General features: G+C 42.4%; 1 protein-coding gene across 2 annotated transcripts in view; it reads right to left on the bottom strand.

The window, feature by feature from the left end:
- LOC125457009 (neural cell adhesion molecule 2-like) overlaps positions 1–10,948 on the bottom strand; it is a 1,449,549-nt gene extending 1,438,601 nt beyond the window's left edge. Inside the window, exons 1-2 of one of the 2 annotated variants that reach the window (XM_048540683.2) lie at positions 10,889–10,944; positions 10,152–10,410 (exon numbers count right to left, since the gene is read on the bottom strand). In XM_048540683.2, coding sequence (XP_048396640.2) covers positions 10,152–10,203 — 52 coding nt within the window. In that variant the 5' untranslated portion in view covers positions 10,204–10,410; positions 10,889–10,944. Of the gene's footprint in view, positions 1–10,151; positions 10,411–10,888 lie in introns of both variants that reach the window. The other variant, XM_048540684.2, reaches the window with a different exon arrangement.
- Positions 10,949–19,584: the final 8,636 nt, after the last annotated feature.

The following is a 19,584-nucleotide window of genomic DNA, read 5'->3' on the forward strand; positions in this document are numbered from 1 at the left end:
CCCAAGTGGCTAAAATGGTCAAGAAGGCATATGGCAGGTTTGCCGTCAGTCGGGGCATACAGATGAAAACTGGTGAATCATGTTGCAGCTGTATAGAACATTAATTTGACCACATTTGGAATATTATGCACAGTTCTGGTTGCCACACTATTAGAAGGATGTGGAGGCATTGGCGGGGGTACAGAAACCGTTCCCCAGGATGCTGTCTAGTTTGGAGGGTATTATCTATGAGAACAGATCGGGCAAGCTTGGCTTGTTTTCATTTGAAAGTTGAAGAATGAAAGGAAAACTGATTGAAGTTTACAAAATTATGACAGGCAGAGATAAAATGAATAGTCAGTCTTTCTTTTTGTCAGGGTAGAAGTGTCTGTTACTAAGCAACATAGGTTTAAGGTAAAAAGAGGGAAAGTTTAAAGGAAATGTGAGAGGTGGGTTTTTCACACAGTGAGAATGGTAAATGCTTGGAATGTGTTGCCAGAGAAGTTGGTAGATGCAGATACAATTGCAACACTTATGAGAATATCTTGACACATACATGAGTAGGCAGAGAATTAAGGGATATATACTGTTTTTTTTTGTTGGGAAAGTCATCATGTGTTTTCACAGCCTTGGTGAGCCAAAGAGTCTGCTCCTGTGCTAAACAGTTTATTTTGTAAAGAATGGTTGTTCTCTCAGTGGTTTGTTTTTTAAATTCCAAATTCTTAAATAAATTCAAACTTCATAGGCTGTTGTAATGGGATTGGAACCCACATTCCAAACATATTAGCCTGAGCATCTAGATTACCATAAAACCACTAATGCCTGAAAGCACTGGTGTGACACTGGTGACACCTAAGTTTCTCTGGTTTTTGCCCACTGAGCATTGCCAAACTTATTTTTGACCATTCAAAGGTCCAAAAGTACTGAATTCCCAATCCCCACAACTCCCACCCCCTCTAAACCATTTTTCCCCCTTTAAGACGTAAGAAAAATGTCTTTGAACTTGCTTTCAGTTGCCTGCCCCAATATTGTCAATTTTGTTTGATATAAATCAATCATGTGTCTTGATATAAAAGCAGTAAATGCTGTCTAAACTCAGCAGGCCTGGAAGCAATGGTGGAGACAGAAAAAGATAATGTTTTGAGTACAAACACTCATCTTGATGGGTCTTACCAGGAGAAAGGAATCACATGACTACAAATTACTGATGGTTTTTAGGACAAGAGGAAGCTACATATAGAGAAGCAAAACATGGAGGAATTCAAACAATCTCACGAGAATTCCTTGTGATCCTGTTCTCACAGGGTCTAAGTGGGCTTGGCAATCTTCTTTTGTATTCATTTGCCATACACATTGTCAATCGTTATATGCTACATATCCCACATTCAGCTAGAAATAACTAACTAAGTGACGTATTCGATAACAGCTTCCATTTAATGCCTGGGGCTGGTTCCCATTTTATTTCCAGCTAACAGGAAAACCTTTGTGGCACAGGCATAGTGCTCATGTGTCTGTCCAAAATTCCAAGTTTAAGTCCCATCTGTGTAACAACATACCTGAACAGGTTGATCAGAAATATCTATTAATGATAGCATGCTGCTGCAGGGTCAGCAGTCTATCAGGAAATATTATTAGGCACTTAAGTCAAGTGAACAAAAAGTCACAAATTTCCCATGAAACAAGCAGAAAGCAGCAACCTCACAAAAATGATGATACCGACAGCTAGTATCATTTTAAAAGAGAGTGGTATTTGGATTGACAAGCAACTACCTGAGGAGTAATTAATCTACACAGTTAGAACAGTGTTCCATTTCTCCAATATTGATTTAACAACAGCCATTTATATAGCACTTTAGAAAGCAAAAGATTTGGCTGGAATACAGAAGGTGCCTTGAAGTGGGCAGGTCCTCTCTCTCTTTAGAATTTTGTTCGGATTATGGTGGCATCCAAACAAAAGTACAGAGATTCATTCCCAAATCACAGTAACCATGACAATAAGGTCCTTGATACATATGATTAGGCAAGCATGAGGAAAATAAAAGAATGCTTTAAAATAAGCACCGGAATTTTAAATTCTTCCTTGAACCAGGTATTGAGAAAGAAATGATTAACACTTTCTACACTAACTCAGCAACTGAAACGGAATTGAGGCAGAGGTCAGACCATACAATAGTTTGAGAAATGTTGGAGTTGGAGGGGAGCAGATTACTTATCATTTACCCCTCATCAAGTACTTCAATCAGAGGAAGGAGTGCTGTGATGGGTGACAGTGATGGGTGCCAACGCTCAGAAACAGATGGTTTAAAGTTGGGTGTTGTCAAGGTAGCTAACATTGCATTCAACACAAGATTTCCCTTCACATTAAATTCAATGCAATGAGGCAAAGGGGAAAAAGGGTTAAAAGAAACAAAATGGGGCAGAGTATAACTTGAGCAGTGAATTCAATGTCATGCATTAAACTGAATTAAAGGTGGTAGTTTATAGCAATAAATACCCTTGACCGCTCTGTCTTCCCAACATCAGCTACTCAAGTCAGGGAGACAGTGTAGGGTGAGCGTAAAATTAATAGGACTAGCCCAAATTGAGATGCAGTTGGTTTCCTGAGCATCCTCCAAGCTGTTCAAAGAGGGCAGCCAATAAGGAGCAAAGCTGCATATTTCCTCTTTCAAAACAAAAGCTAGTAGTCTGGCAGATTAGATAGAAACAAATTAGAAAGTATACATAATATGCTAGCAAATGGTTATACATGTCCACCACATTTAATACATCTCAAGTGTATCGTAAATGGAAGTCATGATGGAAATAATGTTATCACAGTGATTGCATGTTGGAGGAGTAGCTATAATTATCTCTTCAGGTACAGGTTGATCACAAAAAAAGAGACTATTTGTGAATTGTGTTTTGTCCAGTCATCTCCTTGCTGACAAATGCTGTGGTGCTATCAAGAAACAGCGCTGGAAAGCACATTCGTGACAGAGCTGCAATAAGGAAAGTTCAGTCAAGGATGACAATTTCATTATGGGCTCTGGGTTCGCCTACCTCTTGTCCTGCTACTAATAACATGCACTGCCACTATCTGTCTACACTGCATGACAAAACATTCAAAGCTTTATTTTTTTTTCTTCTCACTGTCCAACAGTCTCCAATCAGCCACAGAGCGTCAGCTATATCAATTGCTACTGATTCTATTTTTGTTGTGCTTATACAATTTGCTGCCCAATAAAAGAGGAACAGCAAATTCTCCTCTCTGTCTCACTGCACTCAACTACAATCAACCCTTCTGCCCCCAGAAAAATATCTCATGGTTAGGTTTTCAGCACCACTGCAACTGAGACATGGTGAGTTGAACATCTTTGACATCTTCACTGTTCTCTCCAGACTGAGCCTGGGCACAAGGGGCCAATAGTAAAAACAGGGTCTTGTATCCATCGATGCAACCTGTGCTTGCAATCAATCTGCCGAGAGCATGAATATAACACCTTCACTTCTGAAAACAGTGCATTGAAAAATTGTTTTGTAGTTCCTTTAGTTATGAGTTCTAGTCTAGGCTGTATCAGAGTGGTAGCCCCAGACACTGCTGGAGCTGACACACAAGGCATAACAAACATCATACAAGCAGCAACAGGCTTTTGAAAACTGCAACTTTCTTTATTTGGAGTTGTCTTAAAGTTTACCAAAGTCAATGTGACTTGTCTTCTCCCATTTCATGAGTCAGCTGACAGAAGAATATTTGCAAATTATTTAGAAATCTTGCATCAGTAATACTTACCTAAAAAGACCAGAGTGTGATCATGCTTTGAATTCATGTTGACTTTCTCTTAAATACTAAATAGAGATTGGAATATGATGAACTGGAACTTAACCTATTTAAGTTCCTTTGATAGTATAATTTGATTCCTCCCATTTTGCAGTGTTTTGATTTTTAATCTTAATCGTGAAGATTTTTGTAAGGGCACCTTTCCCCAAGCAGCTATACAGGTATTCAGGGCCATGTATCGGCTGAACAGCACGGTCTGTGGCTATGTGTAAACCTTTTAAGCACAGGCTGACTGCCACTACAGCAGACCCTAATTTTACCTTCACCCAAAGTTTAAAATACATCTTTACCAACTCCATGGCACAAATCTCACTGGGTGCTTATCAGAGCCAGAAACAGTGGTAATAAGATCATAAGCTGATCTTTGTGCCTGCTTTTTGGCAAACCTACCCAATTCATTCTACTTCACCCATAATCTTTGCATAGTCCTTCACATTTTCCTTCCTTCAAACTGTTAACTGAAATCCCTTTGTGAAGTTATGACTGAATCTATTTTCATCAGACTTTCATGCAGTGCATTTCAGATTGCAATAACTTGTTTCTATGCACCTTTGTCAATTATTTCAAAACAATCTTTTGGCCCCTGTACCAGCTAACTGGAGCCAGTTGTAAATTCAGCACCAACTCATCTCCAATCACTGGAGATTGCTCTGTGTTACTGTGATCCTCATATCAAAAACATTAACAGAGTTGAGCAATAGAATGGCCAGAGTGGACATCCTAAAGCACCACTACAGGAGTATGGATAGGATTCGTTACAGTTAGGCAGTGTCCTCCAGTTTTTCAATGAGTCAGTCATGTACAACAGGAGAAAATGAGGGGATGATGACATTGCTTAAAGATATTACACATTTCTTTTTCCCAGGAGTCTGTAATAACAGAGAGGATGTATTTATAGAAAGTGCTACATAACAGCCTATTATAGAATAGTTGTATCATGAAGCCATAGAAAGAAAGAAAATGTGAAAATCATAAGCAAAAATAGAAGCAGAGCTGCAACAACTCACTTTTTAATCTCACTCACAGGTTCGGTTGTAAAGAATCCATCGTGACTTATCTCTAGTTATGGACCCCACATCAAAATATTGATCTCTCTCGCAAATACAATCAAATACATCCTGCATTTTCCATTTTACAGCTGGTAGTATGAGGTGAAGGTTCTATGATAGATTGTAAACACCAGAGAGTGAACATCCTTAAGTATCACAGCAGGAGGTAAACAGTGCGCAGCATTGTGTCTGTCTAACTTTTCCATGAGACAATCATGTCCAAAAGGACAGAATGAGGGGAAGATAATAATTATTTGGAGACAGCTGGAAAAAAAAGAGTGGCTCTACATAGAATTTTCAGTGCAGACTTTATTAGAAGATGTGCCAAACTTTTCTGAAATACTGTCCTTAAAAGATTCTGGCAAACTAAATATGTATGTGAACTCTGTTGAAAGCATATATGATTCATTATTGATAAATATTAATGCAATATTTTCATTTGTACTCCTTCAATGTAAATACAGTGTGCCATTTGAGGTCTGTAAAAAAAGAGAGCAACTATACTTCTGGGTAATGTGTACTGCTTGTGTACTCTTCTTGTCATACAGACACCATCCAGTTTTTTTTTAAAAAAAAGCATCATCCAGCCCACTGGATGATTTCAAAGCAAATTCAAAAGAATTGATTTTCTTTTAAAGAGACAGGATGTAGAGTAAAATACAGTATCATCTAGTTATAAAATATGGCAACAAAGATTCTACTGATACATCATTCTACAACTTCAAATTAAGCTTCAGTTCGCAAAGTGTGTTGAATGCCCCTTATGTCACACAAAGTGATAGACACAATCTTATAAAGTCATCACAAATAGCCTGGGTTTCAAGAGGCCTCAACTGGAGATCAGAAAGGAGAAAAAATAATTGGTGCTGAAGTATACGAAAATGGGAAGTGTAAGAACATCGAGGAATGAGGAGTTCATATGCAAAACCTACATGTTAGAACTGGATATTGATTCGCCAGGTGAAACTCCATGTATGGTTGTGTAAAGCTCTCGCAGTTTGGAAAGGATTCAGGGGAAAATGTAATTCCTTTTATGATTAAATCACTATAAATACAACAGCAAAGCTGTTTATTTCACAGCTAAAATGTAAAAGTGGCAACATTGATTGAAAGAACTTTTCTCACTGGACGCTGCCACTCAACATTGGTATTCTTTTGGGTCATTGTCCAGATACCATATTGTAAGATATCATTCCTGAGAGAATATAAAGGGGACCAATGATAAGTGCCAGCACCAGCAATGAACTGGTGGGCTTTGCATAAGTAAGCAATGAATTTCAGCTATGAACAGATCTCAGGGATGCACATCGGAATCCTTCTCATTAACCTTTGCTCATTGTACTAACATCTGAAGCTGTAATTTTGACTCTGTTTCTATGTAAACCAGCAAATATTCAAAAGCTATTTGATCAGTCACACACATTTCCCACACTTGCATTTGCGCAACTACGAATGGTCAAAGTGCTATCTCGTATTCTGCGTTGAAATCCCAGTCAGTATTTGTCACTCAATGAGCCCAGGTAAGAATTACACCTGCTCAATATCAATGACAGATCCCAAAGTAGGAAAAATGAAGAGGTTGGCTTCTGAAAGGACCTAGCATTGTGTATTGGATTTAGGAAGTCATACTAGCAAGCAGCGTTTTGTCACTTAACAATTGGTCTTTAATAGTGCGACAATCTAAAGGGTCTACGGAAAAAAAAGGGAAAGAGGGTTTGTAGGGGTGGACGAAAAAAAGACATAGCTACACCAACAATTTTTTCACATTTCTATTGCCCTCTTTTGTACACTGATCAGTAAAATCAGGCACTTAAGGGAAAGACATTTAATACTCAAATTCAGATCCCAGCTGTTCCCCAGCCGTATCTGCTTGAAAAAAAGAGAACCGAAGTAAAAGCAAGCTTCACCAAAATTAATGAAGCAGAATTCAAGTTACAAACAGGCTAGAGTTGGGTTATTCGCTCTTCCCGATTAGGGCTTCTATTTTTATCTACTCCAGTGCCAGGATTAAGGTAAAACTGGGTGTCTGAAGGAGTGAAATGACTGCTTGTTCTGAGTGGTAATGATAAAAAAAAGGCTGCAGCCATCTCGAAAGCTGGAGGGAGAGAAAGAAACAACTTGATTGAAGAAATATTTATTCATTGACACACGCCGTGCTCCTTACCTTCACAGCCGTGTGTAGGTCACCCCCCAATGTACTGTTTACTTCAATTACATATCATTACGAGAAACAACCGTTTGATGATATCTAATCAATTTAAACATCTGCGGGTGTGAATGAAATCTATGCTTTTTCTCTCTCTCTTCAAAGCAGCCTAGGTCGAAACTGATGAATTTTAATTCTTGCTCTCACCCAAACGTGAGGGTTTAACAGTTCCGAAGCAGAAAGCAGCTGCTTAAGAAATCCCTTTCCTGGGTCCATCCCCCAGCTCAAACTCATCCTGTACAGTCCGGACCGAACCCTACAGTTCCTCTCCTCCCTCCACTTCCCAAATGCTTTCCTAATAGTACCAGTACCGGCTCTGTCCATTCCCACCGTAACTCAACCTTCGTACCCCCACAACACCCACCCCCACCCCAACAACTCAGTCCCTCTCATTCACAGACTGCAATCCAGCCCTGGTTTCAAACCCAGGTAGAATCCCAGCCTTTGCACCTTCAATCCTACGCATCCCCCAGGCAGTGCCCAGTAGCGGATGTGCCAAGACAGAAAGCAATCTGGAGCAATGCTTTTCAATCATCCATTCGTTGCAAACAGATTACCCTGATGCCTAGACAGGATCTTCAATGTTGAAGTCTTTCGGTTGAACGGCGTGACAGCTATATACCAACTCGGAGAGCCTGTCACCCAGGCGTGAACTGAGCGTTCCTGTCAACAGCTCAGGAAAGTGATGCTAAACAGTCAAGCGAAAAAGAAATGTTCACTGTGGGAGGTCAGCCTTCCGCCTGTTTCGTGGGGAGCACAGATCACCTTGACGTTAATTATATTGGTAACTGTAAATTGTACACTCGATAGCCATCAGTTGAAGGGGCAATAAGTCGCATTTCAAATGTCACTGTCTCTCATGTACTCGAAACCCGTCTCTCCTGCCTCGGTAAGTGAAGAGTTAAAACACATCCCCGCTCTCTGTCTGGGGAACAGCCAAACTACAGCTCCCCCAGGGTCCCTGCACCGTGATGTGGAACAGACAGCGAGAGGTAGCGCTAGACCTGCACTCGGGGAGAGAGTCTAGACTCACGGAGCTCAGCTCTCACTGACCCCAGAGCCAGAGGAAGGGACGGCGGCGGAGAGCAAACACTGACCAACTTGACCGCAGCTGTGATGAGGGAGTTGGGTAAATGGCTCGCCAGGGTACAGCAGTGAGGTTACAGTCGGCTGCAGGCTGCACCTTTGTCTCCAGGCCACTTCACCCTTCACCCAATCCCCGGCTCTCTGCATCTTGTCATCTCCCCCAAACTCACACTCCGCGGTGATCTGGCCATAATCAGTTGGTGTGACCATCCAAAGCCCTGTCAATGCCCAGATGCTGACTGGTCACACCAATTTCACCTTCAAAACCTGCTAACTCTATAACCCCTGATGTCCCCATCACATTCAGATCCTGTTATTTCTCTAGCCCCGCTGTCCCCATCATTTTCGCATCCTGCTAACTCTATAATCCCCTGTCATCGCCATCAGGTTCACATCAGCGGACTCTATAACTCCGTTGTTTCCATCACATCCACATCTTGCTAACTTTATAACCCGTCGTCCCCATCACTTTCAAAACCTGCTAACTCTAGCCCTGTTGTCACCATCACTTTTACGCTGTGCTAACTCTATAGCCCCGTTGTCCCCACCACATTCACATCTGGCCAACTCTATAACCTCTGATCTCCCCATCATATTCGCATCTTGCTAACTATAACTCCCGGTGGCCCCCATCTAGTTCCACTTTGGTCTGGCCCCACCCCAAAAAATATTTCTCCTCATTATTAAAAAAAAGACTAAGCACTTCCTTTGACAGTGTTTGGTCATTGAAGTTCCAAGTGAGTGAAGAAAGAAGGAAGGTGAGTGAAGGGGAGGCAGCGGGAGAAGTTGCTCACAGAGACTGTTGCAGAGCGGAAACATCGGAGGCTCCCAGACCAGAACAAGTCCCCCTCTGTTTCTTCACCAGAAATTGTTTGCGGGGCTCAGCCAACAATGTGTGGATTCACTCTACCCAGTTCAGCGCCTTGGGGAGATGGTTCATGGAAAACACGCTCCCATCAATGTGTGCGCCTGTGTGAGAGAGAGTGATTGCGAGACCAGCAGGGAAAGCTGCTCACACTTTCAGCCGCAGACAGGACATGTTCAGCAGCTCTGCACTGCCACCTGCCGCATTGAGCAGTCGACTCGAGAGATTCTCACAAGCCCCACTCGAAATCCACTTCCACAGACATCCAACTAGATCTGATTACCCGCCCAGCCTAAACTTTCAGCATCCAGGCGACACACGCATCTTTGCTTCTGGCGCCTTCCCGTCCATTCCAATCCAAAATCCCGAACGAGGGCAGTTTGCAGCTCAGTCTCTCCCAGAAATAAAACAGTTGTAAACAAAAAAACCTATCGTTCCCCGCCAAACCCGCTCAACATAATGTACCTGGGCTGTGATGTATCTGAGCCGCAGATTGCATACCCTCACATTGTCACCAAACTCTGCATGGATCAAGCCTGGAAATTAGCAAACATTGATAGAGCTGCTCAATGATGAGTGCGTTTGCGTTTGTTTGTAGGGGAGAGGGGTCCTGTCTCCTTAGCTTCAGGCTCTCTCCAAACATTATTCCACCCCTGGTACAAACTCTCAGATTTCTGATGGACAGCCTACCGTTTTGATAGACGCATTCATGAAAGTACAAGCTCAAGAGTGTTGGCCAAAAGCTGACGTTTCACCAGCACCCCTTACCCCCACAGACGCAAATACACAACCCAATAAATACACGGAGGAAAGTTAACACCTTCAATGTTCCCCAAATAAACACCATATACAAACCCCCAAATCTTCCAGTCCCGTCTCACTCAACGAGAGGTCCCTCGCAAGGCGAACACACAACGCAATGCCAGGGTGGTGGGGGCGGGGGGGGGTGCAGACGAATAGCGAAAGACTTCATTTCAAACAACTCTCCAGTTCGCAATCTTTCCGGCAACCTGTCCCGGCGCTCAGTCCCACTCTCTCTCTCTCTCTCTCTGCAATGCAGTCGATGCATCTATCTGGGGTTTTGTGTATTTCCCCCCCTTCACATAACACACTACATGCACATTTATTGACATGACTGGGGCTTCCTACCTTCCCCGCCGCAGACAAGCAATCCGATTAGGTAGAATAAAGCGAAGGTCATTTTCCCTCCGGAGCTTGTGGCCGGTGCAAGGCAGCTTCCCGGAGACTCGCAATGAGCCGGCTGCTCCTTTGCCAGAGCGGTTCCTGAAACTGGCGCTCAAAACAGTGCCACACTGAACTATATCGCATGCCAACCTCTGCCAGAATATTCCTCCGCGGCGGGGCGGCGCATCGCCTTCACACTCCGGCGGTCAGTCAACCCACCACTCTGCTAACAGACCATAAATATCTGTATTTACAGAGAGTCTGATAGAGAGAGAGAGAACGATAGAAATAGGCGGACAGACAGATGTAGAAGTTATAGCTAGATGAATGGATAGATAGATGATAAATAGATAGATAGAACGATAGGGATACTTGGACAGGTCGATAGAAAGATAGACAAATGTAGAAGTTATAGCGAGATGAATGGATAGATAGATGGATAAATAAATGGAATAGTTAGAGCGATAGAGATAGATGTATAGGAAGGTAGATAGACAGATATAAGTTATAGATAGATCGATTAATAGATAGCTATAGATAAATAAACAGATAGACAGACGTGGAAACTATACAACGAAAAACATAGTTACAGAGGGAGGGACAGACTGGTGATTGGGTAATAAAAACAACTTTCAAAATCACTTTCGTGTCAGTTTATATCCCTTAATCTGACAACAAATCCTCTGTCATTGCTCTGTTACCATTACATCTTCCTTAAAAATGAATGTGATATGTCAGCTCCAATTCTTCCACCCCCGCCTCCCAGTCATCCAGGCGGTACGTTTGCTCAGAGTATCTGCGAAAGGGGCTTGCACATCCAGCCGGGGAAGCAACGCGAACTCCGCCAGCGGCTGACGGACGCAAAGTTGCTGCGCTGGCGGACACGATGGAGAGTGTGGTTTGCTCGATGTTGGCGGACGGGACGGGGAGTAAACGCCAATGTTTACCCGCCTTTGTACTCAGGGAGCGGGATAACTAACTGGAAGAAAGTGGAGGAAGGCTTGTAACGGCATCGCTTTCATTCCCAGATACACTGCTGTGGGTCGGCGCAGCCTGCGGTCCGAACCGCTGGGTCTTACATCCGATCTCCTTGCGCATGAATGAGGCAAGGTAATGTGTGGTCACAGGAGCGTCCGAAAGGATAACTTAACAGGGCTCCAGGTTCAAAGTTCCAGTCAGATTCTTTATCCTGTCTAATTGCGGAGAGAACCCCTCGTTTTAAAGGGGCATGCGCCTTCTACCGCGAAATTATCGTCTGACAATTTGGATCTTGAATTCAAACAGAGAGAGAAAACATAGTATGTGTCACTTGTTTCATCTTAGCTGCTGGCAAACGCCTTAATAATGCATTTTGAGTCGTTTTAGCAACAAAATAAAGTTGGCCGTACAAATTGCTTAGCGCAAGGTCAGTTTTATAGCCATCCCGGTAAAAACCGAGAACACTTCTGGAAAGTCGAAGGAATCCAAAATCACATTGATGAAAAGGGTGAAGTCTCAAGATCCCACATTTAAAACATAAGTTTTACATGCCAGAGTCAAACAAAGCAACACTAAATGCTATTTTAAAAAAACCAAAGGGACTGGCGATGCAGTAAATCAGAAACAAAACAGAACCCAGGAACGTTAACTCTAACTTCAATTTACAGATGCTGCCAGACCTGCTGAGCTGTTCCAGCAACTTCTGTTTTTGTTTCTGAATGCTAATTCCTCATTTATACTGTAAACGAGAAAAATAAAATAAAATGAATGAACAGGAAAATTGCAAATGAAACACAGAAATTGCTGGAGAAACTCAGCAGCTCTGGCCGCACCAACGGAGAGAGAAACAGAGTTAAAGTCCGCTATGACTCTGCTTCGGGACTGACCAGAAAAACGATGTCGATTCTAAACAGTACACTACATCATCAATAGCCAGATACAACAAAGACAGATCTTGCATACTAGCTTGGTAGTGCACACAGCGTATAGACTATGAAACTCTAGTTCACAAAGTCCTTCATTTTGCAAATAATTGTAATTCCCTCTCTTATTACTCTGACCAACTACGTCCCGATGGCGTAGGTCCATGAAGATAATGTTTGAATCAACTTGTTCATAAGTATTACCGTACACCTCTGGGGCAGTAGGACTTGAACTGTAGTCGCTAGATGTGGGGACACTACAGAAGGCTGTGGAGACCAGGTCATTGAGTGCATTTAAAACTTGAGATAGATAGGTTCTTGATTATCAAGGGGATCAAGGGTTGCCAAGAGAAAGCAGGAGAATGAGGTTGAGGAACTTATCAGCCATGATTGAATGGTGCAGCAGACTCGATGGACTGAATGGCCTAATTTCTGCTCTTATGTCTTATGGTCACTGCTATGTGTCAAAGAACCCTGAATAGGTCTGTGAAAGATGTCTTCTCATCAAGCAGCTGTTGGAAGTGCACATTGGTTTATACTCAGGTTCAGGACCTGACCTCAGTCCAAACTTCCCAACACTGCACTTATGGGCACAACAACTTCACAGATGCTGCTGCATTCCTTTTGTAAAACCTCAACTGGTTTCATTCTGCCTGAAAGTTTTAGTTTATCCTTATGTTTCCTTAGAAATGGCTGGGCAAGTTTACTTTTCCTCTCTTTCTTTTATTTTTTGGGGGCTGTCTCAACAAAATAAAAACAAAGATGCTCAAAATCTGAATGACAAGAAAAGCTGCAAACTCAACGGGTCTGACAGTATCTATAGAAAGAGAAGTAGTCTTAATGTTTCCAATCCAATGACATTTGGTCACTTGGCCCTTTCTGTTCGCGTCTCAAGAATGGCACTGACTGATTAGACCATTCTACAAGGAGTCCAACATGTTACTTTATGAGTGTGGGGAAAGATTTAAAACAGATGTAAGGGACAACTTTCTTCACACAGAAGGTGGTGTGTGTATAGAATGAGCTGCCAGAGGAAGTAGTGAAGGCAGGTAAAATTATAACATTTAAAAGACATCTGGATGGGTACATGAATATAAAGAGTTTAAAGGGATATGGGCCAAATGCTAGCAAATTGGACTAGATTTATTTGGGATATCTGATTGGCACGGATGAGTTAGATCTAACTGTTTGTTTCCATGTTGTCCAGTCCCATGAATCTCTGATTCTGTAAAGATTTGAAAGAATGCGATGACTCTGATGCTGCCTGCCCTGCTATATTCCTCCCAATCCTTTTCAGAATTTGCACAGATCCATTTAAATCAATGGTAGCAATAATAATGGTCAGTTAATAGCATGGCAGAATGCAATACAATTAATGAAAGTTTTCAAAATAATGAAAGAAGCTGTGGAAACAAACCAAAATATGATTCTCCACAGTAAAGGGATGAACATCAGAGAACAAAGTAAGGACGTGTGACATCAACGATCGGAATCAGAGGTATCTTGTCCAAAAGCTAATCAGGTTCTTCAAAACATTGCCAGATCAACCTTTTAAATATAGAGAAGTCTTTGTGTATATGAGGGGAGAAATGATCAATGAAGGACATGATAAATGTAAGCAAGAACAGTCGAAACTGCTGGGCAAAAACCCAGCAGGTCAAGCAGCGTCAGTGGAGAGAAAGAGATAATGTCCCCACACCTCCTCCCTCACCCCCATCCCAGGCCCCAAGATGACATTCCACATTAAGCAGAGGTTCACCTGCACATCTGCCAATGTGGTATACTGCATCCACTGTACCCGGTGCGGCTTCCTCTGCATTGGGGAAACCAAGCGGAGGCTTGGGGACCGCTTTGCAGAACACCTCCGCTCAGTTCGCAACAAACAACTGCACCTCCCAGTCGCAAACCATTTCCACTCCCCCTCCCATTCTCTAGATGATATGTCCATCATGGGCCTCCTGCACTGCCACAATGATGCCACCCGAAGGTTGCAGGAACAGCAACTCATATTCCGCCTGGGAACCCTGCAGCCATATGGTATCAATGTGGACTTCACCAGTTTCAAAATCTCCCCTTCCCCCACTGCATCCCTAAACCAGCCCAGTTCGTCCCAACCCCCAATTGCACCACACAACCAGCCCAGCTCTTTCCCCCCCACCCACTGCATCCCAAAACCAGTCCAACCTGTCTCTGCCTCCCTAACCGGTTCTTACTCTCACCCATCCCTTCCTCCCACCCCAAGCCGCACCCCCAGCTACCTACTAACCTCATCCCACCTCCTTGACCTGTCCGTCTTCCCTGGACCGACCTATCCCCTCCCTACCTCCCCACCTACACTCTCTCCACCTATCTTCTTTACTCTCCATCTTCGGTCCGCCTCCCCCTCTCTCCCTATTTATTCCAGTTCCCTCTCCCCATCCCACTCTCTGATGAAGGGTCTAGGCCCGAAACGTCAGCTTTTGTGCTCCTGAGATGCTGCTTGGCCTGCTGTGTTCATCCAGCCTCACATTTTATCATCAGTGGAGAGAAAGCCAAGTTAACATTTCAGATCTGGCAGCATCGGTGGAGGGAAAGCAGAGAGTTTACAATCCAGTGACCATTATTCAGAACATAGACAATAGTGGGATTTATCTGTGGTATAAACTGAAGGTGATTGGGATAACCTTTTTTCGCCTATAAGACTGCTCAAAATCTACTTTCCTCCAGTTCTGGAGACTTGTATATCTCCCACTCCCAGCATCCTATAGTCTTAGCTGTGGCAGCCCAAGTCCTGTCTGCTGATCTCCTACTGTGCCAAATTTTATTTGATGACTCTCCCATGGGACTACTTTAAATGTGCTATACAAATGTAAGTTGCTGGCTCATCATTTGCAGTATGCAACTGACGTATAATACTCGGCTGTTACACTGTACAAGTACAAGCCATTTGATTTGCATCTATTATTGAGAAATTATAAAAGCTGCAATAACATGGCATTTAGGAACAAATAATGCAATGAAGCAGTGTTACTATGGCTTCATGAAAAGGATACCATGCCTGACAACTATTCTCAAATTCTATGACAAACTAACATGCTGGTCAGAAACTAATTACCGAGATAGCAGGAAATGGTTGGACATCTCATTAATGCCATCCTAGTTGATGAGTTGCCCCAACCGTTGCCAGCCATGCCACTTTTTGTGCCGGGACAAACCCAACCTTAGTTACTTTGAAGCCAACTGTGATGAAACATCAGAGTGGCACTTCTTTATTTCTCAGTGAATACAAATGGGAAGACGAATCTTCACCTAATGTTCTAATATATTTTATAACACTCCTGAGAACTGTTTTGTGACATTTTGCATCAGTAACACTACAGTATTAGCATAAATTGTTGTTGTTGTCACAGGAAAGAGACAAGCAGATTATCTTTAATGGCTATCGCCTGTTGCTTAAAATCCATTTATTTTTCTTTAGCACTGTAGAATGGTTGACAGGGAAATGTGCCAACAAAGATTGCATCCTGAATGTTTATACATGATTAGAGAAATATCATTCTTCATCCTGAACTAAAGAGCAAACTTTTTTTTCTAATTTGACAAACAATGCAATGAAATTACTGACCTTGAAATAACTCAGGAGAATGTCACGGCCTCCTTCTGCCTGAAATGGGTCTCTAATTTCTCCCTGGTGACAGAGCCAAAGCAGAATAAATCAAATTACTGATGGGAATTTTCCTAAAGAAATATGGTTAGACAGAGGTCTACAAGATTCTGGGAAATTTTGATAGCGCGCACTGAGTTTTTTTTCAAGTGGCAGAGTAGCTTGAAAGTGGAAGGCCCAGATATAGACCAGAAGATATAGGAGCAGAATTAGGCCATTTTCCCCCTGAGTTTCTCTGCCATTCAATCATGGCTGATATGTTTCATTCTCCTACCTTTTTGCCATAACCTTTGATCCCCTTAATAATCAAGAACCTATTCATCCCTGTCTTAAATACATTCAGCAATATAGCCTCCGCAGCTTTCTGCAGCAATGTGTTTTACCAATATTTTCTACTGAATCCCCTTGTGGGAAACAGATCATTTGGCTCAACAAGTCCACACCAACTGTCCGAAAAGCATTCCACTCAGACTCACCACCCCCCACCCTATCCCTGCAAAACCCTGCACCTCCCATGGCCAAGCCACCTAACCTGCACATCTTTGGACTGTGGGAGGAAACCCACATAGACACAAGGAGAATGTATAAACTCTATACAGGCCAGAGGCTGGAAGTGAACCCTCATTCTAATGAAATGCCTCCAAATCTCATATCTAAAGGGTTGTCCCTTCACTGTGACACCATAGGCACCAATGTTATGGATAAAATAAAGGATGAGTTATCAAAATAGGGAGTAAGCAAGTCAGTTGCAAGTAGAACCTCAACGATAGTAATCTCAGGATTACTATTAGTGCTGGTTAGTGGAGAAATAGCAGGATATATCTGATGATTACGTCACTGAAATGATGGTGTGAGAGAGAGGATTTCATATTCCTGGAGAATTGGGACACATTCTGGAGACAGTGAGACCAGTACAAATTGGACGGGTTGTATCTGGTCAGGATCAGGACTGATGTCTTTGGGGAGTATTTGTTAGTGTAGTTGGGCAGGATGGGGGGTGGGGAGTAGTGGGGGTTTCAACTGAAATGTCATGAAGTCAGGAGCCTGTACAGGGAGACAGAACAGAAGGAACAAGTGCAAAAACAAAAGACAGAATGCGAAACAAAACAAAAAAGTGATTGACAGAGAATTCAAGAGGAGGGATAATATATGGCTACAGTGTAAAATGAGACTAAGAATGTTTAAAAAAAAAGACCAGCCAGAAGGTAGTGTCTTAATGCCTGGAGGTTTCATAACAAAATGGATGAATCTGTCATGCAAAGCAGCATAAACCAGTTTGATATATTTAGAATTATGAAGATACAGTAACGGGAGACCAGAGATAGACCAAAAATAAATATCTGGGGTATTCAGTTTTCAGGAATGACACACAAAAAAGGGAAAGGAGTTGGGTTAGCACTGTTTCTTAACAAGATAACTAACACAATGGTGAGGAAGGATATTCACTCCAATGAAGTGGAATATGTACAGGTAGAGCTTAGAAACACCAAGAGCAGAACATGATCGTAAGGTTGCACGTAGACCCTCAAACTGCAATGGCAATGTTGGGAAAGACATCAAACAGGAAATTAGAGATGCAAGCAATAAAGGGCACAATTGTCATCGTAGACTACTGTAAACAAATCAAATCATTAACAATGCCAGGAAGGAGTAATATCTGGAGTGCATACAAGATTGTTTTGCTGGATCAATACGTTGCAGAATCAACAAAAAGAACAAGATATCCTAGATTGGGTATTGTGCAATGACAGAGGAATAATTGACAATCTAGCTGTCTAGGCCCTTGGGGAAGAGTGACCATAATACCAGAGAATTCCTCTTTTAGACTGAGAGTGATGTAGTTGATTCGGAGCCTGGTGTTGTGAATCTAAGTAAATTAAAAACTATGATAATATGAGGCATGAGCTGGCTGTGCTAAATTGGGGAATGTTATATTTTGGTGGTCATCTTTCAAAATTCACACATTAAAAAAAACACTATTTAAAACAGGAGGTCGAAGACAGGGAGCTATAGACCAGTTTGTGTGAAATCAGTGGTAGGGAAAATGCCAGCCCATTATAGAAGATTTAATAGCAAAGCTCTTGGAAAACAGTGACAGAATCAGACAGCATCAACACAGATTTATGGAAAGTGAAGCCATGCTTGTCAAGACTACATGAGTTTGGATAAGCAGCAGCCAGTTGATGTGATTAACTTGGATTTTCAGAAAGTTTTCAATCAGGTCCCACAAAGAGAATTAGCAAGTAAAATTAAAGTGCATGGGATTGAGGATAGTATACTGACATGGACTGAGAACTGGGTGTCAGACAGGCCACAAAAAGAAAAACTAAATGGTTCTTATTTCCCCCCGCCCCCCGATTGTCAAACAGCGATTAATGGGATACCATGGGGATGTGTGCTTGGACTCTAAATTTTCACAATAAATATTAATGATTTAGCTGAGGGAATGAAATGTAATTTCTCCATGTTTGCAGTTGATACAAAGTCGGGAGGGAGGGTGAGCTGTGAGTTAGACACAAAGGGTGTTCATTTGATCTGGACATGTCAAATGGGGCCAGGGAGCCCAGAATCAGGGGCCACCAACAGTATTCTCCTTAAGTTGCAGGCGCAGCCATTCTAATTTTTGACTGGTATGTCAATGTGGATCACAACACTGACTTCCAATTCCAGAAGTTGCTGCCGTACATGGAACTTGGAGGTTTGTGCAGGGTAAAAGACAGAAGAATGTTCACCAAGGATACATTTAGGAATGAGATAAAGAGAAATGTCTTCACTTAGTGGTGAGCCGGTGGAATTCTCAGCCACAGAAAGTGCTTAAGACCAAAGCATTGAATGTTTTCAAGAAGGAGTTAGATGTAGTTCTTAGGGCAAAATGGAGGAAAGGGTGTTGAGACAAACCAGGAACAGGGCACTAAGTTCGATGATCAATCAAGATTATATGGAAGGGTTTTGTGGGCTCAAGGGCTGAATGCTATCCTCCTATTTCAATTTACTTTTTCTCTGTGTTCTATGATTTTAAAAAAGTAGAGGAAACACTGGTCATCAGGGATGCCAGGGAGGCCATTAAAGACAGAGATGAGGAGAAACTTCTTCACTCAGAGTGGTGAGCCCATTGAATTCTTTGCCCCATAGAGCAATGAAGGCCAAAAATTGAGTTTAAGGAGTGAGATGTAGTTCTTAAGGAGTAAGAGGATCAAATGATGTGGCAGGAAAGTGGGAAGCGGGGAATTAATTGGATGATCAGCTGTGATCATGTTGAATAGAGGAGCAGGCTACAAGGGCTGAATGGCCTACTCCCCTGTTCCTATTTTCTATGTGAACTACGAGAGGTGCTGGACAAACTTCGCAGGTTAAGTGGCACCTAAGGAGAGAGAAAAACAAAGTTGATGTCTTGAGCCTGGTGTAACTCTTCTTCAGGACACATATCTATTTGAATGATGCTCCTTTGGGTTAAATATTGGTGTGGAATTGAATGGGAACTTGAGTGATCTTCTTCAATGGGTTTTTCGTTAATAACTATCTGAACACAGGTTGAGTCTTGGTCTAAAATTTTGGCTGAAAGCCAGGACCTTTGAACTTGCAGCATCGCTGCTGTAACAAAGTGCCAGCCTGGTTTGTGTGTTCACATCTGAGGTGGAACGCTTTGACTCATCATCGAACCATAGCTGATCAGTCTAATAACCCTTGCCGTTCTTCAGCTTTATACTGTGACTCATAGATAATGTTGCCATTATTGACAACTCCTTTAGTATATGAAAGTGAACCATGATTGGGAAGGTCGAGATCATGTAACAGGCTCAATACAGGCAGTTCATCTCTGAAATTTATTTTAGCTTCACATACAGTCAGACTA

This window comes from Stegostoma tigrinum, chromosome 12 (genome assembly GCF_030684315.1).
Source record: "Stegostoma tigrinum isolate sSteTig4 chromosome 12, sSteTig4.hap1, whole genome shotgun sequence".
NCBI classification, from domain to species: Eukaryota; Metazoa; Chordata; class Chondrichthyes; order Orectolobiformes; family Stegostomatidae; genus Stegostoma; species Stegostoma tigrinum.